The 26238-nt window shown below is 41.4% G+C and overlaps 1 protein-coding gene across 8 annotated transcripts in view; it reads right to left on the reverse strand.

The window, feature by feature from the left end:
- The window catches only part of MAD1L1 (mitotic arrest deficient 1 like 1), a 505376-nt gene that overhangs the window by 315353 nt on the left and 163785 nt on the right, over positions 1-26238 (reverse strand). For all 8 annotated transcript variants that reach the window (XM_044980781.1, XM_044980779.1, XM_044980777.1 and 5 more), the window contains one exon: positions 25453-25597. In XM_044980781.1, the coding sequence (XP_044836716.1) occupies positions 25453-25597 (145 nt within the window). The remainder of the gene's footprint in view (positions 1-25452; positions 25598-26238) is intronic.

Below are 26238 nucleotides of genomic sequence, written 5' to 3' on the forward strand. Positions count from 1 at the left end.
GCTAGTTAAAGTAGTACTATAGGATTATTTCTTGGCATGGAAAGCAATTAATGCCAGGTTGCACTAGGGATTAGTACTAGTAGTTTCATTCAGTATATATATATATTAGTGTGGAAGAGAGGATGAAAAGCAAGATGGCAAAATGTGCTGACAACACACAACGTTAATAATGTTAACTGAATCTAGAGAGGATTGTGAGGAACTCCAGAAGGATCTAACAAAACTAGCAATTGGGAAACAAGGCAATAAACAGAACACAGGGAAAAAAATAAATGGGGAAAAATGTCCATTACTTGCACTGTGCACATATACAGCTTTTACACTAAGTGCAATCTCTCTCATAAGTGATCTAGGCCTCCCTGTGGGACACAACGACCTGAGAAGATAACTGGTCAATAACCCTATAGCCCAAAACTAAGGATTCCATCACTGCAAATACAGGACTCCAGCCAGTCTACATAAATAAAAAACCAACATCTCCAAATACAAACCAAGTTCAACAATCTCCTCCCATAAGAAAACAAGATTCCCATGGCAATATAGGTTCCCCCAAATGATCCAGGATCTCCCCTGAGATGTGACAGGGCTCAAAGCAGAAGAGGCGACATCAGCAATGTAGAGCTGCACGTATGTGATGCAACAAAAAAGTCAAGCCTTGAAGGAGGGCGATTTTCTCAAGAGAGGAGCAGGTAAAAGGAAAAATTGGAGTCAGATGATCTAAGCATCATAGGGCTCCATGAGAGAATCAATGGGAGCAAAGCAATCTTTTATTTTGGCCAAAGATTTAGCAGCTCAGATTTAACTCTACCACAGCCTTCCTGTGGGACTTTGAGCAGATTGTGAAGCATTCAGGTACTATGGTAATTGGGGCCATATAAGTACCTAAAATTAATAGCTAGAACGTCCCTCCATTAGACATACCATATGGAAAAAACTCAACCCTGGCACAGGAGCAAAACAGAAGGGACAGATAAGTAACAAGGGGAATTTCTCTTCCAAGGGTTATTCACAACAACTGGAAAGAAAGCTGTGTGAAAAGGGAATTAGGTATGCTGGATCAATACATCTAGCAATTCTGAAAGTTTTCCATGAAGAAAGCGGCAATTTTAACTAATTCGTAAAAATGTAACACACAATATGAGTGATTTCTCAAGTACAGCAGACCACGAGTTGGTAGTAGCTTTCTGTTCTACTGTGCTATAAGCTGATTTATTTACACTGAATAAAATTCAGTGCAGAAGGTCAGCTCAAGGACTATGTGCTACTTACATCCTATTCTGAGTGCTTACATGGGACTTAAGTGGGGTGCAGACTTCATACCTGTGCAAAGGCTCTGCATGAGCTTTCTCACTGGGAAGAATGTATTTATTTGACTGACAGTAAAATTATCTTAGATCATGTCATCACACACCATATCAGATCACACTTTGAAAGTATTGCTACACTGATGCCATCTAGTTCTTTATTCTCCTATACATTCCTCTCCCCTCTGCTTTGTTTGACAACTGATGAACATTTTGAAAGTGACTGCATGCCAGTGAGTCTTCGTGAAATAAGGTACAAAATTTCCCCTCTATTCCCCATTACATATTACAAAGATGGAGATGAGTAGAGCCTTTTGCTCAGAGGATTAGGAACAATCAATCTATAACAGGAAAAAATCTTGCAGGAACGCATCAGACAACAGCTTAATATACAGGTGATGTAATATTTTTATCTAAACCAAATGTTTCCCTAAAATTAGTATCCAAAGAAATCCAAGACTTTGGAAAAGCATCTGGATTTAAAGTACATCATGCCAAATCTGAAAGCCTAGCTACAAATTTGCCAGATCCAGAGAAGTTATTCTTCCTAGATATTTGGGTACAAATGGACAACAAATTCCATAAAATACCTGGGAATTCAAATCTCAACCAGCCTAGAAGAGCTCTATGATTTAAACGTGAAACCACTGCTTCAGCAAACAAAAAAAGTTCTGGAGTGCTGGGGGAAAGTAAGCACAATCTTCGTTTAGGAAACAGCTACAGTCAAAATGAACATTTTGCCAAGGTTATCTTTCTTGTTTCAAAATCCTTCCGTAACCATCCCAGATAAAACCCTAAGAATACAGAGGATGTTGTTAGAATGTCTATGAAAAGACCAAGAGTGAGGGCAAATACCTTGTAGAGACCATTAAACAGTGTCAACTAGATATTCCAAATGTTCTAGGGCACTATCAGTACAGCCAACTCAAAGCAGTAGTGGACTGGGGACACTTTAACCCAGCCAAAAACTGAGTCTTTATTGAACAAGAAAACCATGGCAGAGTAGACATCACAAGGCTACCATGGATTAATAAAAACATCACACCCTCCAGAAACTAATACACATGCTTTAAACAAACGCTGCTCTAGGAGTTTGGGATAGAACTAGAGATAAGTTCCGTTCCCTCGCCAATGACACTCATTGCAAATAATCCAGATCTTAATGCAAATCACGACCCAGAGAGGTTTAATGATTGGAAGAGCCATGGAATACAAATGATTGGCCAGCTATTTAGTAAAGAAACATTGTTCATTTACAGTCCAAAACTAAATTTAACGGGCCCACACTTCCATGGTACCAGTACTTTCAAGTTAGGCATTATGTTTGTCAACTTTCTAGAAATGTTGTTATATACAGAAAGCTAACTTTAACAGATGCAATGGCATCTTGCCAATTAGTAAATAAAAATTATAAATAATTTATATAAATCTTTTCAGACCACTTTCCTATCAAATAAATGTGTCCATATCTGATATGCTGGGGAAAGGATCTGGATAGACAAACTATCCCAGAGGAACAGGATAGAGAACAAGCACTTCAATCAGTAGCACAGTAAAAGAAAATGTCTTTAAAATATTATTTCAGTGGTACCTCAGACCAGTCAGGTTATTATAGATATAAATATAGATACTGAATGGGGATAAATGTTGGCAAAATTGTGGAGAAATAGGAGATTTTATGAATATGGTAGTCATGTCCAATGATTAGACAATATTGGGATGAAATTCATAACCAAATATCACAAACTGTTAGATGTTTATTACAAACGATCCTTTGATAATCCTCCTGGGGCTGCCTAATGGAAACGGTCACACACAAGAAAATGAAGAATTAATCTCTCATCTGCTAATAGCTGATAGGCTATTGCTATCTTTCTCCTGGAAAAAGAAAAGTAGTCCAATTCTAGAAGAAAGGTTCAGAAAAATATAGAAAATGTTGTTATGGAAATATTAATGCACCAAAGAAAATAGTCCGACAGTAAATAGATATTTAGGTATTTGGCAACCATTTATTCAATACTCAGCAAAGTACATTCACCTGCAGAGAAACCACTATGCCTGTCCAATTTTTCTGAATATTAACAATTGATAGACATGCCTGGTCTGTTAAATATGTGTAATCAGAGATTCCATTCGATTTCATAAACTCTCTAGAAACGACATGTCAAGGATGTTGTAATGATGCTCACTCTGTAATATGGTAATACCTTGTTAGACAGATCTGATGAGTATAATCCTGTATAATGTCTCTTTAAACAAAAGCTTACTGTTGTAATGATTACTGTTTTGTTTTTGATATTTACATGGCATAGATTTGTAAATCTGTTAAAACTTCTGAAATAAACAGTTAATAAAAAAAATTAATGGGTAAATCTACATGTTCCAGTATGACTCCTTGTGCAAAGCACATGAAGAACGGGAAAGAAACACCAGACATGTGCAGCACAAAGGTACAACTCAAGAACACATGGACTTCACACCTTTTTTCATTACTACAAATGTATATGCCATGTCTTGAGGATAATCTGGAGGCCTATTTGGGGTTTGTTAGTCATTTGATATATGCTGTCTTTCAAGATGACACATATGTATAAAAAGTGCATATTTAAATCCACAACTAACTTAATTTTATACAAGAGCTGGCTCAAGTAAGTTGGACCAGAAACACACATTTGTATCACTTTGAGTAGTGTTGACCAACTCAGGCACAGAATAGTCATCACAACAGAGAGCCCAGGAATGGTGGCAACAAAGTGGAAGAACTTCAGAATCCTGTGTCAACTCCTCAATACTGCCCCCTTCTACAAACAAACCCAAACTGCTTTCTTCACATTATATCACAGGTCTTAATTTCTCAATCTGTTGTCATGTTCCACGTAGATGCAATTCTAATAAACCAGGGCTGCTGTTGAATAGTTGCTGGAAACCAATTAACCCAGTGCTGCATTTTGTCATATTTCAGAACAGTCTCAAACTGCATTCAGATTTTAAAAAAATTAAACCTATTTTAACAGAAAACCTCTGGAAGCAGTATCGTCTGTGAGCTTTCTGAATGCCACAATCAATTTTCACATGACCTACTTTTCTTCGGTGCTTGAGTAGTGTCAAGATTTACATTTCTTAGAAGTTAGTGAACATACTAGGGTCTGAATAAGGAACACAGAACTTGGGGTTTTTTAGTGAGGCTTGAAATGAAGTAGGAACTGAATGAGCTCTGGAAGCAAGCAGGATTGGACTTGATTCTGACAGAAGAGGATGAAAAAGTAGAAAGAGTGAAACAGCCCAAAAGATATCTCCATCGCCTTTGCGAGTGAAAAGATTTCCCGCCACCACCCCGGTGTCACTGTGACTGAAAGCAGATTTCAGTAGAATGTGCTTTCCTCGGAGTTTTACTACTAACACTCCGTGTCAGCGAGTTCACACCAATTAACGCTATCTTCCATATGATCATTTTAACTGTGTATCGAGTAAAAAATAGAATAGTCAGTGTCTATATTTATCACCTTGAGATATATTTTTATATATATATCTTGACCTGGTTTGACAAATGCCAGCATACAGCAGCTATTATTTACAATTGTGCAGCATTCCACTCAGGAGACATTCACCAATGCCAGCATTTTCAACCTCCTCCCTTACCTTGATCAGAGTAGAAAAAGGGATGGGGGTAGGTGGCCAGAAATCCACAGATCAACATCTCATGTGGGAAACTGATGTGCAATGATGTTCAGAGCTCAACATCTTGGCCGATGACAAATATCACTTTTATTTAAAAACTACTTTTCTTTTTTTAATGGTTTCTTTTGATTGGTAGAAGAGGCTGAAGTTGTAGCCTCTAATATGAAAAACCTGCCCCATTATGCACTTTCCTCTGTTCTTGCTGACCTACCTGTGAGCTGTGCTATTATGGTAATTACACCAAACTGAGAAGGCAGAGTCTGGCGGCATCAGCCAGCCACTGCCTCTTGTCATAGCCGATACATTCCACAGAGAGATGGCCATTATGTGTTACGTTTCTGCTTGGGAATATACAAAATTATTTAAATAGGAGTTTCCTTGTAGCAAACAGTAACTAAAGCTCCTTTGACTAACGCAGCACGAATGGCACACTTACCCAAAGCATAGAGCTGCCATGGGATTTGCATTGTTCCCCGAGAAGATGCTCTAAACAGGAAAAGCATCGGCTCAGGGAGAATAAAAGGCACAGTCGCGCCAAACTGGGGATGAAGAAGAGGGGGAAAAGGGGTGACAAGCTTGGCATTTGTTCTGGGAGCAAATGAGAGAACTAAAGGTAAGGTTTTACTTAAAGGGATTGCAGAATGAATTACTTCCAGAGGACTGCTCTGAGCAACAGAAATTCTGTCAAATGCTGTCACATAGCCTTAAATAAGAGGCTTTGATCATTCTCGCTCTCTCGAGTGCATATTCACGCCTTAGTCAGAAAAAAGGAAAAAGGGGAAAATCATGGGGTGGATTAGGAGAGAGAGGGGAAGAGATGCCACTGGAGTAAGCAATGCCATTTGTGTTTTCACATTCACTTCATGCAAAAGGTCACAACTCCTCCCCTCGTCCCCCTTTTCCATTTTTAAACTACTGCCTGAGGCAGCTCACAAGCACCTCTCTTCCAGGCACCAAAACTCCCACAAACCCTATCTTAATAAACACCTTCACAACGGAGAGGGATAAAAGCATTTTGTTTTGATTTCATTATATTTCCTGAAATTGCTTTTCTCTTTCTGTATTTTTTTCCTCAACGCTAAGTTGCAGCTGGCCTCCTGAGGGATAATGCAACAATATTTCTGAAAAAGTCAGCTTTCTAATAACACTACAAATGGTATTTCCCAGTAACAAAATAGGCAGGACTTTTGCTTTTTTTTAAATGACTATAATAGAAATGTCAGCCCAGGAAGGTCGCCTCAAAGGGCAATATATTAACACCTGAAAATTAAATTTTAAAATGAAAAGGAACTTTTCCTCATTTGTGAAAGTGAATCTTACGAAGTAGAGCAAATGTTAAATTAGTAAGAGTGAGCAAGCGCCTGCCGTCTGTTCCACCGGTGTGCCTCCCAAAAAGCAGAAGTAGCTAGATGCTTTTTTTTTTTTTTTTTTAAATAAAGTTAAAATGGGAAATGTTAAATTAGAGCTAAAATGACTTTGGTATTTACACAATTAATGGATCACTACTTCTTTCAGCATGCACTCTGTGGATGCTCACTTTAGATAGCATAAATTGGAGTAAATTACTGCACACTCATGCAGTTTCTTAAATTAAATCCTCACATTTAGCACATGGAATTAATCCTCATAACGCCTATCCAGCCCTCCAAACAGACCCACCCAGCTGTTGGGTAAGTATTGGGCCCTCTGCCCTGCTGACACCCAGACCTTTCCATGGGGAGAGAGAGGAGGAGGGAGAAGGGATCCCTGCTGTTGCACCTGCTGTTCCCAAGAGGATGCGACTCATGCTGCCACTCACACAGATTTCTAATCAGCACCTGCAGCTCTGGCTGACACATTCTCTCTCCAGGGCATCTACCTTCAAGATAGGCAAGGGTGGTCCTAGCTAGCCATAAGAATAGCCATACTGGGTCAAACCAAAGGTCCATCAAGCCCAGAATCCTGTCTTCTGACAGTGGCCAGTGCCACATGATTCAGAGAGAATGCACAGTGGCAATGGTAAGGAATCCATCCTCTGTCATCCAGTCCCAGTATCTGGCAGTTGGAAGTTTAGGGACACCCATAGCCCTGACCATCTTACCTAATAGCCATTAATGGACCTATGCCACATGAACTTATTTTTTCTTCAAACCCAGTTAGACATTTGGCCTTCACAACATCCCCTGGCAATGAGTTCCACAGGCTGACTGTGTGCTGAGTGAAGAAGTATTTCCTTTTATTTGTCTTAAACTTTTTGCCTATTAATTTCATTGGCGACCCCCCCCCCCCCCGAGTTTGTGTGTTATGTGAAAGGGCCTATAGCACTTCCCTATTCACTTTCTCCACACCATTCATGATTTTGTAGCCCATTATCATACCCCTCATTAGTTTCTCTTTTCTAAGCTGGCAGTCCCAAATCGTTTGAATCTCTCCTGGTATGGAAGTTGCTCCATGTCCCTAATCATTTTTCATGCCCCGTCTCCATACCTTTTCTGTTTCTAATATGTCTCTTTTGAGATGGGGAAACCAGAACTACATGCAGTATTTCAAGGAGTAGGCATCCCATGCATTTATATAATGGCATTATAATATTTTCTGTTTTATTAGCTCTCTCTTTCCTGGTGGTTCCTAACATTATTAGCTTTTTCTTTTGACTGCTGCTGCCCATTGAACAGATGTTCTCAGAGAAGTATCCTCAATGACTCCAAGATCATCTTCTTGAATGGTAACTGCTAATTTAGACCCTATCATTTTGTATGTATAGATGGGATTTTTTTTCCAGTGTGCAATACTTTGCACTTACCAACGTTGAATTTCATCAAATTTAATCTGCCATGTTGTTGGCCAGTCACTTAGTTTTGTGAGATCCCTTTGTAACTTTTCGCAGTCAGCTCTGGACTTAACTATCCTGAGTAATTTTGTATCATCTCCAAACTTTGCCACCTCACCGTTCACCTCCTTTCCCAGATCATTTATGAATATGTTGAACAGCACTCGCTCCCATATAGGTCCATGGGGGACCCTGCTATTACCCTCTCCATTTTGAAAACTGACCATTTATTCCTAACCTTTGTTTCCTATTTTTTAACAGCTTATTGATCTATGAGAGGAACTTCTCTGTCCCATGACTGCTTACTTTGCTTAAGAACCTCTGGTGAGGGTGTGACGTTGCACTCTATATGATTTTATGAAAATGAGTTTAAATAGAATGTAACTGGAATATGCTTCATGCAAAAGGTCTCTTGTAAGGAATCATTACAAAGCTTATAATCTACTGAGTGTGGTCATCCTATTTGTATAAATGTACCACTCTTGTATCTGAAACTAGAAATATGAAATATAACTCTGAGGGCCTATTGTAATTATGCAAAGTGTGGGCCATTAATGGTGATTTGGAATCTTGATGACTCCCATTAACCAGGACAACTGTCTGCAGATGGGTGTGTTTTACCTGTAAGTCTTCCTGTATACCTGTGTGCTGGCAAGTGGATAATGAAGTCTTACACTGACATGTGATCATGGCACCTGAACTGGAATTCATCTTTAACCTGGTGCTTTTCCACCGAGAAGGAGGGGGTGGGAAACCAGAGAGGGACAAAGGACTCCTGCCTTATGCAAAAGATATATAAATGGGTGGAACAGAACAAAGAGGGGAGCCATCATGAGGAACCCCCTAGCTACCACCTGAGCTGGAACAAGGACGGTACAGAGGAAAGGATTGTGTCCAGACTAGGAAGGCATCCAGTCTGTGAAAGAGACTTATTGAAACATCTCTCAGGGTGAGATTTTATCTGTACTCAGTTGTATTAATGTATTACGCTTAGATTTGCATGTTTTATTTTATTTCACTTGGTAATTCACTTTGTTCTGTCTGTTACTACTTGGAATCACTTAAATCCTACTTTCTGTATTTAATAAAATCACTTTTTACTTATTAACTGAGCGTATGTATTAATGCCGGGGGGGCATACAGCTGTGCATCTCTCTCTATCAGTGTTATAGAGGGTGGACAATTTATGAGTTTACCCTGTATAAGCTTTATACAGGGTAAAACAGATTTATTTGGGGTTTAGACCCTTGGGAGTTGGGCCTCTGAGTGTTAAAGACAGAAACACTTCTGTAAGCTGCTTTCAGTTTATGCCTACAGCTGTTAGGGGATGTGGCCCAGACCTGGGTCTGGATTTGCAGAAGGCTAGTGGGTCTGGCTCAAACCAGGCAGGGTGCCAGAGTCCTAAGCTGCCAGGGCAGGAAAGCAGGGGCAGAAGTAGTCTTGGCACATTGGTTGGCAGTTCCCAAGGGGGTTTCTGTGATCCAACCCATCACAGAGGGACCTTGTCAAAGGCTTTCTAAAAGTTCAAGTACACTATATCCACTGGATCATCCTTGTCCACATGCCTACTGACATCTTTAAAAAAACTGTTATAGATTGGGGAGGCAGGATTTCCCTTCACAAAACTGTGCTGACTCTTCAACATATCATAATCCTCTATATGTCTGATAATTCTGTTCTTTACTATAGTCTCAACCAATGTTCCTGGTACTGAAGTTAGGCTTACCGGCCTGTAATTGCCAGGATTGCTTCTGGAGCCTTTTTTCAAGAATCCATGTTACATTAGCTATCCTCCAGTCATCTGTTACAGAGGCTGATTTAAGCAATAGGTTACATGCCACAGGTAGTAGTTCTGCAATTTCATATTTGAGTTTCTTCAGACCTCATAGGTGAATAACATCTGGTACTGGTGATTCATTACTGTTTATTTTGTCAATTAGTTCCAAAACCATCTCTACTGACAACCTCAATCTTGGACACTTCCTCAGATTTGTCACCTAAAAAGAATGGCTCAGGTATGGGGATCTCCCTCACATCCTCTGCACTGAAGACCAATGCAAAGAATTCATTTAGTTTCTCCACAACAGCCTGGTCTTTGTTGAATGCTTCTTTTGCACCTCAATCATACAGTGGCCCTACGGACTGGCAGGCTTCCTGCTTCTGATGCACTTTAAAAATGTGCTGTTGGTGTTTGTCTCTTTTGCTAGCTGTTCTTCAGATTCTTTCTTGGTCTGCTTTATTATACTTTTATACTTGACTTTCTAGAAGAACTGCTTTTCTACTTTATGTCTCCCCTTTTACAGGCAGCAGCACAAAAGAATAAGAGCTTTGCAGTGCACTCCCCCTTGTAGTGAAAGCTTCAAAGAATGAAGAAGCAACAGCCAAGTCCTGGTGAAGCAGAGAGAAATGGCAGATTCAACAGCCAAAACATGGAATGCCACAGCAGTTCAACAAAATGCCAGCTTTCTAGGTAAATTCCATTGATTGCAGTCAGTACACATGACCTTCACCCAAGACCAAACAGCAAGTCAGTGTCAAAGGCAGAATTATAATTTAGTCAATTTTTGCTCCCAGGCCTGTGCTCAGTTCAGTATACCAAGGATTCTCAAGCATTTTCACAGTATGGTTCACAACTTAATAGGCACTGCCTCTCCAGTTACTGATCATCTCCTGTGCAATTCACTATCTCATCCTATAGCCTTGTGGCAACTAGACAACTCCTTACACAGAGAAGTAATTTTAGGAAGATATTTACCCAATTTATTCTTAGACATTTAAGATGAATGCCTGCTGAAAATAAGGAGTGGCAGCTAGAATCCTATGACGAGCCAGATCTCCACAGACCACCAGCAACTAGTGCCCCACACAGCTCAGTGCATACTAAACCATTCTGCCTTCTCTGTTGGAAATACTAGCGTGGAAAATACTCATGAATAGGGACCATTTAATTTCTCTTTTATACAACAAGTTAGGGTCAAAGATGATTTATCCTGTGTTTCTTTAAAAAAAAGTTACTAACATTCCACAACTGCTCTCTGAGATGTGTTGCACATGTCCATTCCACTCTTCATGTCTGAGCATTCCATGCACAATTGTCAGAAATTTTTCCCTCAGTGGTATCTGTCAGGGTGGCTCAAGCTCTCTGTGCTGTTTCATGCTGCTGCATACCAGTGTAAAGAGCCCAGCCACTCCAGAGATCCCTCAGTTCCTTCTTGCCTGACCACTCCAGTGCAGAGGGGTAGGCCAGCAGGTCATGGAATGGACCTGTGCAACACATCTCAAAGAACAACAGTTACAGACGGTTAGCAACTGTTTTTAATTCTTTGAATGATTACACATGTGCATTCCACTCTTGGTGACTCACAAGCTGTCAGGTAGGAGTGAAAGGCGTCTATAAACACACAGACTGGAGTACAACTCATCCAAATTTAGCATTGTGCCTACAGTGCTGAGTGATGGCATAACAGGATGCGAAGGTGTGGAACGAAGACTAGATTGCCGCTCTACAAAATTTCCTGGACAGGGACTTGGACAAGAAACGCAACTGAGGCAGCTAGTGATCTTGTGGAACACACAGTCACTTTGCTTGGTGGGGAAATGCCTGCCTGATCAAGTCCCACGACAACCCCAAAGACTTTAAAGTCACCCTAGAGTCATTCAAGCCATGGAGCTTAGAGTCTGTTTGCTCTGAAAAAAGTGAAGATCCGTCAAAGGGCTGATCTTGTATTGTTTGTTGGACCTCTTGCAGAAGCCCCGAGGACTCCATCCGTGAGCTCCTGTGCATGAAAACCACAGAAGCCATGGTCCTAGCAGTCGAGTATGCCACATCTGGTGCAGCCTGCAGTGAAGTTCTCACTACAGATTTCTCCTCATAAACTGGAGAAAGTGGAGAACTCCTGTCTAGCGCTGTCTGGCAACATGTCCCTAAACTTTAACACGGAGCCCCAAACATTAAAATCATAATGTCCCAAAAGGGCTTCTTGGCTGGCAATTCTGAATTGCAACCCGCCAGTAGAATAAACTTTTCTACCAAGAAAGTCTAAGGTGTTTTTTTTAGTATCAGAGGGTAGCTGTGTTAGTCTGGATCTGTAAAAAGCGACAAAGGGTCCTGTGGCACCTTATAGACTAACAGACGTATTGGAGCATAAACTTTCGTGGGTGAATATCCACTTCATCAGATTTTTTTTTTATTATTATTATCCTTTTATGTGGGGGTTGCCGCATGTTGGCCCTGCCTTTCTTTTTCACCACACTGGCTAATAAGAAAAGAAAGGCGGTTTCCTCAGGCATTCCAGTTCTTATATCACCACCAAAACCACTGGATTCAGAGATAAGTGGTTCTTTACAACCAGTCCCATCAAATAATAGGTTCTTCTGATCTCAAAGGACCAGCCACACACCCAGGTCAATATATAACTTATATCTTACCCAAAAAAATCACACTGATGCCAATCCTTTAGTACCTAAAATCTAAAGGTTTATTCATAAAAAGAAGGAAAAGTGAGAGTTAAAATTGGTTAAAAAAAATCAAATAGATACAATAATTGCAAAATTCTTGGTTCAGGCTTGTAGCAGTGATGGAATAAACTGCTGATTTAAGTCAAGTCTCTGGAATACATCCACAACTTGGATGGGTCATTCAGTCCTTTGTTCAGAGCTTCAGTTTGTAGCAGTTCCTCCAGAGGTAAGAAGCAGGATTGAAGACAAAATGGAGGTGTTTCCAGGGCCTTTTATAGCTTTTGCCATGTGGAGGGCATCCCATTGTTCCGACTGTGGAAAATTATGGCAACAAGATGGAGTTTGGAGTCACATGGGCAAGTCACATGTTCATGCCCAATTTTGCTCAGTCATTGCAGGAAGCCATTACCTACACTCCAGACAGCACGTTTACATGACAGTCCACTCAGTGTAGAGGGGCGTCTCCCATCAGCCACTTAATTTGAATAGGTTTCAGAGTAGCAGCCGTGTTAGTCTGTATCCGCAAAAAAAAAAAAAACAGGAGTACTTGTGGCACCTTAAAGACTAACAAATTTATTGTAGCATGAGCTTTCGTGAGCTAAAGCTCACTTCTTCGGATGCATAGAATGGAACACACAGACAGGAGATATCTCCTGTCTGTGTGTTCCATTCTATGCATCCGAAGAAGTGAGCTTTAGCTCACGAAAGCTCATGCTACAATAAATTTGTTAGTCTTTAAGGTGCCACAAGTACTCCTGTTTTAATTTGAATAGTCCCTCCAAGATGTACTGGCTAGCTACCTTGTGGGCGGTACCCCAGGAGCAAACATTCGAAATCCAAGTACAGAGCCAATACAACATAGGAGGCGCCCTCCTGATCAATGTCGAAGCACTCGGTGCTGAGTCAGAACGGCTAGGCTTTGACAGAGGTCTCAGGGTGACCTCCATGAGCAAAAACTTTAGCCTGGCTATTCTGTCTTTCTTTGTCCTTGGCTTAAAGTCTTTGCAAATCTGGCAATGATACTGAAAATGAGCTTCCCCTAAACACTTCAAGTAGCTTGAGTGTGGGTTGCTCATTGGCAACCGCCAAGCACAAGAAATGTAGGGTTTGAAGCCTGGTGACCAAGGCAGCCCTTGGACCCGAGAAACAGAAACCCCAAAACTAGGGATTGGAAAAGAATCTAACCCTGTCTACAATATTAATTAAATACTTATCAGCTAGGCAAGGTAAGCCAGGCAATTCCAACAGCCATCATGGGGAGGTAAGAATAGTGTGTGCGGTGAGCGCACACCAAGAGTGGAATGCACATGTGCAATCACTCAAAGATGAATTATTTTTCTTCTAAAATATTAATCAAATATTCACAATAGTTGAAAAGAGGTGCTGCAAACAGGCACTGAACAAGAAAGTTATTACTGAACAATACTAGGTGGAGAGCCATTCTAAAACCCCTTAAAATTCAACGGTGAACCCTTGGACATTGTTTGAAAGAAAGATACTCTGACTGGCTGACGATGGAGTGTGTGAGGTGTAACTCTACTAGAGCCTCCTATCGCACATGAAATAAGCCAACTGTGCAATCGCTTGATTGTCTCTCTCCCCACTTCTTTTTTTAAAAGAAAAAGAATAAACTCTGCTAACCCAGTTTTACGTCTGAGGACTTAAAAGCACAGAAGTCGAGGAATTCAAAGTTGTAGCCTTCACAGCGAAGGTAACTCTCTAAATGGCACACAGATACTAACACCTTCATGCTTATGCTAGAACTGTGTAAACCTCTCACACAGCTGATCCCCTCTCATAGGCACAATGGCCATTGTGACATTCTATATCTTGGGGGAGAATCCTGTAACCCCCATATTCCTTATTTATATATAATTATGATCTTGCATATAAAGCAGGCAGTGTGAGGTATCGGGGAAAGGTTATGATCTGCTGAAAGTCACTGTTCTATCTAAATATGTACATCATTAATGCACATGAAGTTATGAGAGTGTGTTGTATGGTTGTCACTAAAATATGCTGTGGGTTTGAGAAGCGCTCAGATATTAGCTCCCCAGAGACAACAGAAAGAAAAGTAACCAATGCCCGAGGGGGTGTCAAAGAACCATCAATAGCCATTGTACAATTCAATGACTCACCAGCATAAGGCCACACCAAGGGATTGCTCAATTTTGCCTAGGGACTCAGCAATGCCCACCAGACATGCCTGGACTTGTGTATTCCAAGCACATGGGACTGAGCCTATAAAACAGAACACAGGGGCCCCATGCTTGGCCTTTCTGCTGCCCTCACCTATGCTGCAAGCAACAAAGACAATGAGAAGACTCCAACAGAGGAGACTGCCCAGATTTAAAGGACAAACCTGTATATTAAGGATTGCAATATCCAGTGGGATGAGAAGAACTGCTTAATCTAGATGTTGCCCAGTCTAATAGGGTTGAGAATTTAGACTGCCTGCTTATATTTTATTTTATTTCGGTAACTAACTCTGACTTTTTAACCTACCACTTATAATCACTTAAAATCTATCTTTTGTGGTCAATAAATGTGTTTAACGGTTTATCTTTAACAGTGAGTTTGCCTGAAGTATCTGGTGAATCTGCTCAGGTTTCCAAAGGTTGGTGTATGTCCACTTTCCATATGAAGTGTTAAACCAACTAACAAATTTGCGCTGCTCGTCTTGAATAGTGCAAAACGGTATATTCCTATGGTACGAGCCTGGGAGCTGGGGGGATTTGGCTGGTGCCTTACGCTGTGTGATTCATGAGTGACTCTGGGAGCATTCATGCAATCTAGCTGGGTGTGGGACTCCACATACGGTTGTGCTGAGTGATAACAGCACTTGGAGGGGGTTGCTGCTTGTCACTAGCAAAGCATTGTGAGAGATAACCCAGGCTGGAGAGTTAAGGGGGGTACAGCAGGTACAGCGGTCCCACAGTCCCAGGCTGCACGCCAGGGATCCCATCACAACCATGCTCTAAATGCTTTTAGATCCTGCCCAAAAATCATTCCTTTCCCGCACTTACCCCTTAGATGCTGCCCAAGCCATTCCCCACCCACTTCAATCAGCTACTGTAATTACCAGCTCCCCCTCAGCCTTCATCTTGCTCACCAGATGTCTCTGCTGTCTGCCCTACTTCCCTCAACTGCAGCTCTTCCTTCCCAGTCTACTTCCCAGCAGTCTTCTCTTCTATCCCCACTCACCACCTTTCATAATTCAAGACTTGGGGGGCTTAAGAAATAAACTGCACAGAACATGCAGCAAGAAAGCACAGGAGATGCATAAAAAGGTTGGTTGCTGAGAGAACCATAACTTTGAATTGCCTGACTGGTGTGTTTAAATTCTCAGCCAGATCATTGGATTAACCTAGTTTTCTTTTATTGAATATAAAATGTTTTAGCTTTTGAGGCCACAAAGACCTTTATTGAGGGGAAATGTGGAGACTGAAGGTCAAATAAATTCCTCTTTTATGAGTGTATTTCTAATATTCATAATCTAGCCTCTTAGAATATATTAATGTTCCTTTGCTAGGAGAAAACAAAACCTAGTCATCATGTAGGGAGAAGGAATCTTACTTCTAAACCCCTGAGAATAGACCCCACGGTTTATAGCACATTTAAAAGGCTCTAAACACCTTTGTTGTAATTAAAAACACTGTCAGATACACCATCAGTAAAAGGTACGAGCCTGTGTTTATAAAACAGAATAGAGAGAGTAATTTAGCATCTCTCTGCATAGAAATCATCTCTGATATTTGCTATAAGTACTTTTGCGCACTTTGATGCAAATCCAGAACTCAGCGCAAGCTGCTGGAACTAAGCACTGGGCAGATGCACAGAGGCCAAGAGGAAGAACTCTCTTCCCAGAGCAATGGCTGGAGTCAACTCTGTGGGCCCTTTCATGGTTCCCCGCTTACAGGGAAAGTCAGAGAAGACCTGTGTAGCAGTAAATCCCCCGACTCTGCCCCTTCCCAGCATAGCAGATACCACCTGGATGCTTCCCCCAAATCCTGCCCTCCACTGTGCTGCACAATCACACCTAGATCAGGAAACCTCCAAGGTTAGAGTCAGAGCAGGATTTACCCTCTAGCCGTGAAAAATTAGGACAATAAAATGAATCAGTTATGTGAGATATTACCAAGACAAGTCTGAGCAGTATTAGTATAGAAGAACAGCCTACAGCCCAAGATTTCAAACTGCTCTAGTGGTTATATGCACTGTTGTTGTAGCCATGTTGGTAGAGCCCTGCACACGCACAGACATCTGCTTTATATATGCAGATATCCGCATCTGTGGACCATTTCTGCAGATCATAGATGGATGCAGATCCAAATTTTATATCTAAAGTCCTGCAAATCAGTGGCTATCCACTTTATTTCTGCAGACCATTTTTGCAGATCGGATGCAGATACACATTTTGTATCTGTGGAGGGCTCTATGTGTTGGTCCCAGGATATTAGAGAGACAAGGTGGGTGAGGTAATATCTTTTATTGGACATAAGCTTTCGAGCTTACATAGAACTCTGTGTAAGCGCAAAAGCTTGTCTCTCTCACTAACAGGGTTTGGGCCAATAAAATATATAACTTCCCCCATCTTGTCTCTCTAATGGTTATAGTAAGTGAAGCAGAGGTAGAAGGAATTATTTCTGGTCTGGAGACCACTTCTGGCCCTAGAACTGCATGAAGATGTAGATGTGAACCAGAATGCCGGTCCGATAAGAAAGCAAGTGATGGAGCCTTCAAGAGTAATTCTGTTGCAGACTAACAAGAGCCTAACAGAACTACATTCCACTGTCACTTCCTTAGCTGGGAAGTAGAGGAACTAAATGAAATCAGAGACAGGTACAAACATAATGGAATCAGGCAAATAGATTAGGCTTACAAAGGAAAAATGAAGCAGGAGAAAACCATGTCTGTATCAGGGAATATTGATTTCCCCACTCAAAGCACTTCAGGTCTCCAACTAGGTATCCATTACAATATTTTCTTTTTAATTTGAAGATGCTTCCTCCTTCCAATTATACTTGTTCTCGCATACTGCCCCAAAATTACTGCAAACAGCTTCCTCCCAGAACACATCCCTTTCATCTCGTCTGTTCGTTCGCTCAAATAAAGAGATTCTGCAGATGTATTGGTGAATGATATTAGTGGCTCTCTTGAAACAGCCTTTTTCAAATAGTAAAATGGTTTGTGTTCATCCAATTCTAGAAGCAATTTCCATTAGCTTAATATAGTCATGATATTTTATCAGGGCAATTATACTCTTAGCTATCAGTAACAATTAAACCCTTAGACTGGAGTTGCTTAATAAAGGTCTCAAAATAAAAATCAGACATTCAAAATACAGTATATTTAAATGTCAAGCATGCAAATAAGAACTTGCAATGAATATAACGAAGCACAAAGTATAAATCAGCATAACTTATTGTGGCACTGTCTAAGACTATTCTAAGATTACATTGAGCATATTGTGTAATGCTGATCACCGCATTATGGGAAGACTAATGCACAGATTGTAATGGGGCATTGAGAGTAACCAAAATGATTCCTGGGGCTGTTGAGTTTAGTTTGCGAGGGAAACTGGGTGCAGAAAGATCAGCCTTATTTGGTTTCTACTGCTTTATTTAATAAATACATTCCATATGCCATTGAGAAGAGTGGTATATATGATACTAAAAGAGCAAAGATTACACTGATGCAAATCAACAACATAAAACTTTTCTTTCTACAGCATTCTCCATGCACACCACATCCCCAAATGCTTTACCCTTGAGCTCCATTACGTATTTATCAAGCTAAACAAAACAGAGGCAGACAGAAATTCAGAGGTACACCCACAAAAGACAATATCAAAACCTGAGATCTGAAGAGTGATTTGGAATTGGAATCAACAATATAAAGAAAAGCTGTTCCAAATGGCAGGAGCGTCAGAGGATAAGCTTGTACTAAGCATGGCAAAATAGTTGGGAGAGATGAATTGGCCAGTCCCACACATGAAAAGGGAGAAACGAGAGGAAGAGAAATGACAGGCCAGGTTTCTGTGAGCCCTCACAGCAGAAAGTCCTTAGGGAGAAGAGGCACCCACAACCCCATTCCACTTGGGAGCCAGCTGGCAGAATTGGTGGGCCAAGGAAGGGAACATCTTCCAGGAAACAGTGCACAGGACTAGGAGACAGGAGTCATGGGTTCTATTCTCAACTGCACACAGTGCACTGCTGCATTACCTTTCGTAAGTCACTGCCCCCCTATGCCTCAGTCTCCCCATCTGTGAAATAAGGATAATAATGTGTACCTTCCATTGCACAGTATTTTCAGATTCAATCATGAGTACAGACTATGTATTAAAGAAGAGGAGTGGCCAGTCTCATTCAGTTCCTTTCCTAAGGAGCCCTGGTAAATCCTCCTGGACAGGGTGGTCATCCCATGGGTGAAGACCTCTGAATGCAGCTGCCACCCAAACACAGAAGGGCTAACCCTTGCTCCAGGAGTGTCCCTGGCCTGGAGTCTGTGAAGCACGTGGGGCATGTCCAGAAAGAGTTTTCAAACTAAGGAGTGGAATTTCGTACTCAATCAAAACGTGGAGGGGAGGCAGCTGAGTTGTCTGAAAATATGGCTGATGTGGTCAAGCCTCTTTGCGTGTACAAAAAAATTAGGCAAAAGCACTGTGTGGCTGCTAGAATCTGCAGAGCTCAGACTTATGGTGGGAGTGGCAAGGTCAAGATGAGAGAAAATAAAAGCCTGGGGCAAGGGTTTCAGCGGAGGGAGAGTTGAGACTCAGCAGAACACAAGCCAGTGTTCAAGATGATCCATAAGAGATCATAGACTGAATCAGAGGTGGGAGCCAGCTTAGAAACCATTACTACTTATTTCATTAAGGACCAATGGGGAGCTTGTCACTATTCAAGACGCAGAAAAGAAGGCATGATCCCTGCCTCAAGGAGCTTACAGTCTAAACAGAATTGCACCACAAAATGCACTGGGAAACCCAGAGGAAAGTCTGTTGCAGAGCTTTTGTTTAACCAATCCATCCGTTATACTGAAAACAATCAAGTTGGCTGAGTTAAATATGTTCACAGCCCAGATAAAATTATAGATCAGTATAAAAGGAGTTATCTCACTGAGCTCCCAGAGTAGGAAGAACCTTTTTGACTCCTCACAACCAGCCGCAAGAAAAGAGCATTCACTATCCCAAGGAAGAGCTGGCTGCAGAGTCCAATGTGGCAAAGATACCAACAGTGTTATTCTGAATCCTTTGCAGCTACAAAACAAATCAGGTGGTAAATCAAGTCAGGAATTCTGAATCTGCCATGCTTAAGAACACTTTAATCACTCGGCTCAATTTCTGATGGATCTCTGCAGTTCTAGGCTCTGAGACTCACTCATACAGTTAGTATTGACTTTTGAGAAGATGCCTTCCAGGGACAATCTGTGTAAATCAGCCAGTGTGTTAGTTAATCAATACTTACTTAATCCTAAACTCAAACCACCACCATACAAATTATGTCTCACTAAAAGTAAATTTATAAGCAGAACACATGATCTGGTTGAACACACTGAAAGGAGAATGGAAATTTATGGCCTTTCTTGCTGAAAGTAGAGTACCCAAAGGTAGACAATCTACAAACAGGAAGGAGATACTACAAACAAACAGAACAACATTCAGGAAAATAAGTCTAATCCGCTACATGAGAGCAATGAATAAGACCAGGGCAGTGGAAGTTCAAGTCAAAGTCTACTGTCCAGGGATTGATCTAGACCAGTGGTCCCCAACCTTTTCATCTGACGGGCGCCAGACAAAGGACCGTGGCGGCAGGAGCATCCGCTGAAATGCCACCGAATTTCTGCGGCATTTCGGCGGCGACGCCTCTCGATGACGTCACTTGTCGGCGGCAAGCAGCATCATCGAGAGGCGTCGCCGCCGAAATGCCACAGAAATTCGGGGGCGACGCCTCTCGATGACGCCACTTGTCAGCAGCAAGCGGCGTCATTGAGAGGCGTCGATGCTGAAATGCCGCCGAAATTTGGCGGCATTTTGGCAGATGCTCCACCGCCGAGCAGGATGTGGGCGCATTTAGATGCGCCCGCGGGCACCGCGTTGGGGACCCCTGATCTAGACTAGCTTGCAGGGGCTTGACAATATTTTTATCTGGTGGCCAATTCCAGATTTTGAGCTCTCCTTTTTTCAAATTACCAGATTGTCTGCTGTGCCATGTTTCAATTCACCACAGCAAGTGAGGGTCAGGTGCCATCAGGGAATCCCTAGTTCTCAGAATCCGTGCTGGGCTCAGTCTTCGTACAGATTACAAGAGCCTGGGGACAGCTCTGACCTGTGGCAGCTAGCAATGGTCCCAAAGAACCAGCATCGACTAGCTGTGAATATTCAGAGTACACTGCACTCTGGCCACACCCTCAGCACAACCTTCCAGGCCCTGTCGCAATCCCCGTGCCCGTGCCGTGGCCCGGGAGCAGGCAAGTGATGCTCTGCACCAGCTGAGAACTCCTGAGTCTCAAGGGAATTCTCAGATGACTACACACAGCTGCTTTCTAGCTTCTTTGTGCTGCCACAGTGCGGCCAGGAGCCAAATGCACCAAAGAATTGCCCTGCTTCTTTAGCCCTAACTTTAAAGGGAATCAAATGTAAAACGTCTGCCCAAATCTGCATACAACAGAAATAATGGTTCTAAGGAAAGTGTAGAGGGAATTAACCCTGAAACTCAATGGCACATTAAATGCCAAAATAGTTAATTGCTGTTTTACTACTGATTACAACACCCAAGAAAGCTGAAGTATGACCACATCATGAGCGCCACCCAAACTACTATGAGTGGCATCTCAGTCTGACCACCCCAACCGAGCAGACTCTGGGAAACATGGAAGTATACCACCCCTTCTGTTTTCTAACCTGACTCCTGCTTCAGTTTGTCCTCGAACCTCCACTGATGTCAAAAGCTGTCCTCACATCACGCAATAAACAAGCATCTCAGGGCTTTCCTTTTATCAAACCCTGACTCAGTCAGCAGCTTATATTCAGACCAGGGATCTCAAAAAGGGACAATTGTGAGAGACCTAAATGTCATTAAAAAAAAAAATCTAAAAGACTCAACTCCAGCTGTGGCAGCTTTGCCTTTTATTTCCTACGAAGAAAGCAAAGACCATAAGCTCTGTGCAAAACTCTGAAAAGGAGAAAGAAATACACACAAGCTTAAGGACAACACACGAGTCAAACAAAAAGCTACCTTAGTAAATATAGCATTCAAAGCCAATTTGGCATCAAATCAAACAGGGGAGGGAGAGACAAGAGAGGCAGGCTGTGTCACACAGAATTTCAGGAAAATCTCACTGCTACCATTAGTGGAGCTGCTCCAGAGTTAGAGCCGTTGTGAGAGATTTCTCTAAAATTCTGAGCATAAACAAAGCTACACAGAGAAACTTCACCACCAAAACAGACACCAGGATTAAGCCCTGGGGAACTGTGGCAGACAGAAAATGAATAAATATACCCCTTCAAACAATTTATTGTCTAACAAGCATAGTGGCTTTCGGGGAAGCCTTTAAACCAACAGGGATATCTGAAAAATCCTTGGGTGACCAAATCTAGCCTTAATACTTTATTTAAAACATGCATGTAAAAAACTAATTGAACTCAAGTCCAGGAAACTGCTGCCAGGCACACAATATAGACTGCACCAAGAGCCCAGGATCACATGCTGGAACCTACTCCACTGGTAGAGATAGAAATGATAGGGCCAGACCGGTGGTTTAGCAGTAGCAATCTGAGTGATGCTGTATTAAAGACCCAAGACCGATGCCCAGACACTTGTTTTTCCAAGCCTAGCACATGCAGTCCAGGGAAGTCACAGGTGATTCATGAAAATTTCATGTACTGATAGCTGGCAGAGAATTATGCTAATCTTGATTATTGACTAAGTCACAGTGAAGCATCTATAGTGCATGGGAAAGACCAAGGAACCAGTGGGCAAATGAGGCAGGAAGACCCAGAGCAAAGGGAGGAGAGGATAGAGACACTGAAACTGGGAGATCAGAGCAGCCAAGTGAGGCTGACACACTGTGGCAGGTGGGGAATGAAGGAGAGAGCCCTAGTGAAGTGAGGACTCTAGAATGGTCAAAAAAATGACTGAGACTAAAGGAAGAGTAAAGAATGACCAAGAAAGGTTGAGAAGGGGTGAGAGCAGCAGAGCAAGTGGCTCCTAGAGCAGCGTCAAGGAGAAGGAGTGGATACATTTATTACATTAATATCAAACACTACTGCAATGGAAGAGAAAAACTAGCTTCTCCTTTTTGGTTGATTTTAAATAAGTGATAAACACAGAATTGTGACACACACGGTCTGCCTTGATCCACAAAGAAAGGAAGATCCAGTCAATGCATAACATTTTTACTATCAAACCAGCTGGGTCTCCTTATTTGCTAGGATAGGGTAACTGATCTCTGCCTGTTCAAAGGAGCAGGCGGTGACAACCACAACAAACATACACTACCAGGGAGCAGTAAGGACCATGTCACACACAACACTGCTTCTCCCAAAATGTGATTTTTATAGTCCTGTTGAAAAAAATCACACTAGATTCACCAGCGAGCTGGATAAGTGAACTCCTCTTCCTTCCCTCCTCCTTTCTATTCATGACACAGTACAGTCTACTACTGATGCCACTAATTAGATGATTAAATACCACTCTAGGTGATACGCTTTCACTGTGAAACTATTATTTTTAAAGGCAATCTATTTGCTCAATCTCATTTTAAACCACAAGATCATAATTTCTTTTTAATTAAATTAAATTCCTTTTCCTAATTTTGCATGAGCAGAGCAACCATTAAAAGAAACAGCACTGAGGAAACAATGCCTAAATTCCTGCCCTAGCTCTGACCGTACGTGTGGTTCTACACAAAGGATCCCATATAATCCTGGACAAAACAGATTTTCTGAGGACAAAGATATCCCTTTCTCCTTTGAAGTAGCTCAAATGAAATATTATACAGCACACTGAAAGGTTCAACTTTCAAAAAGCAAGTTTATTTGCTATGAATTCAGGTAGGACATTTCCAGTGATTTCTCCTTTTCTGAGAGAAATAAAACCACAGAGAAGAACAAATCAAAAGGGCTCCATGTCTTCAATATAGAAATTAAGATATGGACCACCACATGGTACGTTGCAGGGAACGGTCTGTGATCTTTCAATCCAGAACTTTAAAAACCAATCTGTATCCTATTATTCTACCACAAAACATATTTGTCAGCTGAAGAGTGGAAATAGGCTAACAAAAGAAATATTTTGGTAGTTTACTGGGCAACTGTTTTTATAACCGCTTGCTCAGGTCTGACACTATTCTGAAGAACCTGTTTCTTATTTCATTTAAATTAAGATGGTTAAAAGCAGCATTTTTCTTCTGCACAGTAAAGTTTCAAAGCTGTATTAAGTCAATGTTCAGTTGTAAACTTTTGAAAGAACGACCACAACGTTTTGTTCAGAGTTACGAACATTTCAGAGTTACAAAACACCTCCATTCCTGACGTGTTCTTAACTGAGGTTCTATTGTGTGTGTGTGTATATATATATATATATATAAATATCTATAAATATATATATATAAATATAATAGTACAGATATCTAAAGGCTGCCAATGTATTATCAAGAACTGTATTCTTTTTCCTAATACCTGGAATTACCCAACTATGTCTACAACCACAGATATCCCATTACAGACCATTCCAAAACCAGAAGTGTATAGGGCTGGGAAAATCCTGTCTGTGCTGCTTGTTGTCTCAGTGAGCCAAGGGGAGAAATGGTTTCCTCTCGTAGTTCCCAGCCACTCAGAATGCAATGCCTGCCGTAATGTGTCAAGAAAAGCGACAGCAGTTCTGTCTCTTTCTCACTTACTGGACTCTCCATGGTATCAAATACTGCAGCCAGAAAGAGATTTAACTAATACCCTCTTGTGAAACAGCTGCTTCACGCTCCAGAAAGCCCTGCTTAGTACACCATACATCACAGCCTCATTGGCTCAGCTTTGACACAGAATTACAGAACTGAGCACAGAACAATTAAAGCAAATCAAGATCCTGCAGTCAACATTCTAATTTCAAGCCTGAAGCAGTAGCAGCACAACAACATTTTTTTTTTCTTTCTTTTTTTTTTTTGTGGGCCACATCCCTATACTATGCTGGAAAGAATTACTCTGCCTAATTTCAACCTTCAAATCCAAATAATGCATCTATTTAGTAAAGCTGCATCACCAGCATCCTCACTATATCTTGTGCATTAGCTCTCATTGAGCTGAGCTACCACATAATCTTATTACCTTCATCTCTCCTTCCTACTGTCTTGCTTCTCCCAGCCATTGGCACATCTAGTTTAGAGCCTGATCCTGCAAACATCCATGTGTGTAAGTTTGCTCACGTGACCAGCCCTATTGACTGCAATGAGATTGCGAAGACAAGTGAAGTTACGCATGGATGTCTTTGGAAAGTGCCACTCACACCTTTGTGGCTAGAGAGAGGTAATAAATAATCATAATTTGTCTTTAGGCAACAGTACCATAGAATTTAATATAAAACTATCAGGGTTCTACAGATTTTTAAAACACCCTATAGAATTTAATCAAAAATTAAAGTCCTGCTACCAAACTCCATAGATTGGTTCAAAAAAATCTGTAAAAGAGATTCTAAACTAATTGGTTTAACTCCTACCATTAAATCTGAAAGGACTTTTACATACGGGTGATGTGACCATCTCATCTTTCCCTAAGTTCCATTTCTCCATAGGACTTTGCACACAGTATAGCACCTTTCTTCTAGTTGTGGAAGTGAGCAAGGCAGCTATCAAGGCCATTTTAAACTCCATTCAGTGTCTCAGACACAGAAATACACCTACGGTAACATGACTTAACTCTCTTTCCTAACACAGATGCCAAGGATGACATTAAGAGGTGTGTCACCTACATAACCGCAGCCTACACAAGCACCATGCACCAGCAGACCAGCACTGACACCCGTGCATTTACTCCTAGCAGACCCAAAGACAAGACTTAAGTCATTGTTACAGCATCCACTACACTGAGACCAAGTAGTACTGAATCATCAACTACAAAGCAGACAAGGAAAGAAATCAGAGGACTGCAGGCACAGTATCTACGGGTGGGGAGAAGGGTTTGCATTCCTAAATTCTGTCTAAATGCCATACCTTGGTAAGCAGCAGCACTCGTTTCTGCAAGCGTCTGACAAGACCTTCGTGCTGCTCACGTTTTTTCTTCTCATCCAGTAGCTGGCTCTGGATCCGTAATACCTCTTCCTGTAGCTGTTGCCGAGCCTTCTCTAATATCCTGGCACTAAAAGACAGACGATACCTGTCAGATCTTAATATTACCTCATACCCATGTCGGTCAGAAAAACTTAGGGGAAGTACTAATAGCAATGGAATGTATTATCAGCATTTTTTTCAAAGAGATGTTAGAAATGTCCAATGACCAAGCTTACTGCTTAGCCCCAAAACAATTATATTGCTTTACTTATACAAGTCATAAAACACTACATATACTTTACACTTAAAATCGATTATTTTACCTTTGGATAAATACTTAACTCTTCAGCGTCAGTGTAATAATGGATCTTAGACATCACCACAACCTTTAAATATTAACGAGTTAGGGAAGTGATTGCCATTAAACCTGATCTGCATTCAAGCATAGCTAATATTTGGTTAGTAATTGTGGCAACTATCCTTGTGGTGTTCTTGCTAGCAGCTTAAGCAGGCACATAGGTTGTGTTCCTGTGACTGGGTAACAGCACTTATTTTGCATCATGAACAGAACTCCCAACCATGCCTGTGTAGCCAATTTCCCCTTCCTCTCAGCTCTCTGTGCAGCAAGGCATCTCAAACAGCATTGACCCACATGCTCTTGGAGCTGCTCTGTGCGCATATCCTCTGGGCTCTCTATTCCTTGCTGAGGCACTGAATAGCTGTCTATAT

Source organism: Mauremys mutica, chromosome 11 (assembly GCF_020497125.1).
Source record: "Mauremys mutica isolate MM-2020 ecotype Southern chromosome 11, ASM2049712v1, whole genome shotgun sequence".
NCBI lineage: Eukaryota > Metazoa > Chordata > Testudines > Geoemydidae > Mauremys > Mauremys mutica.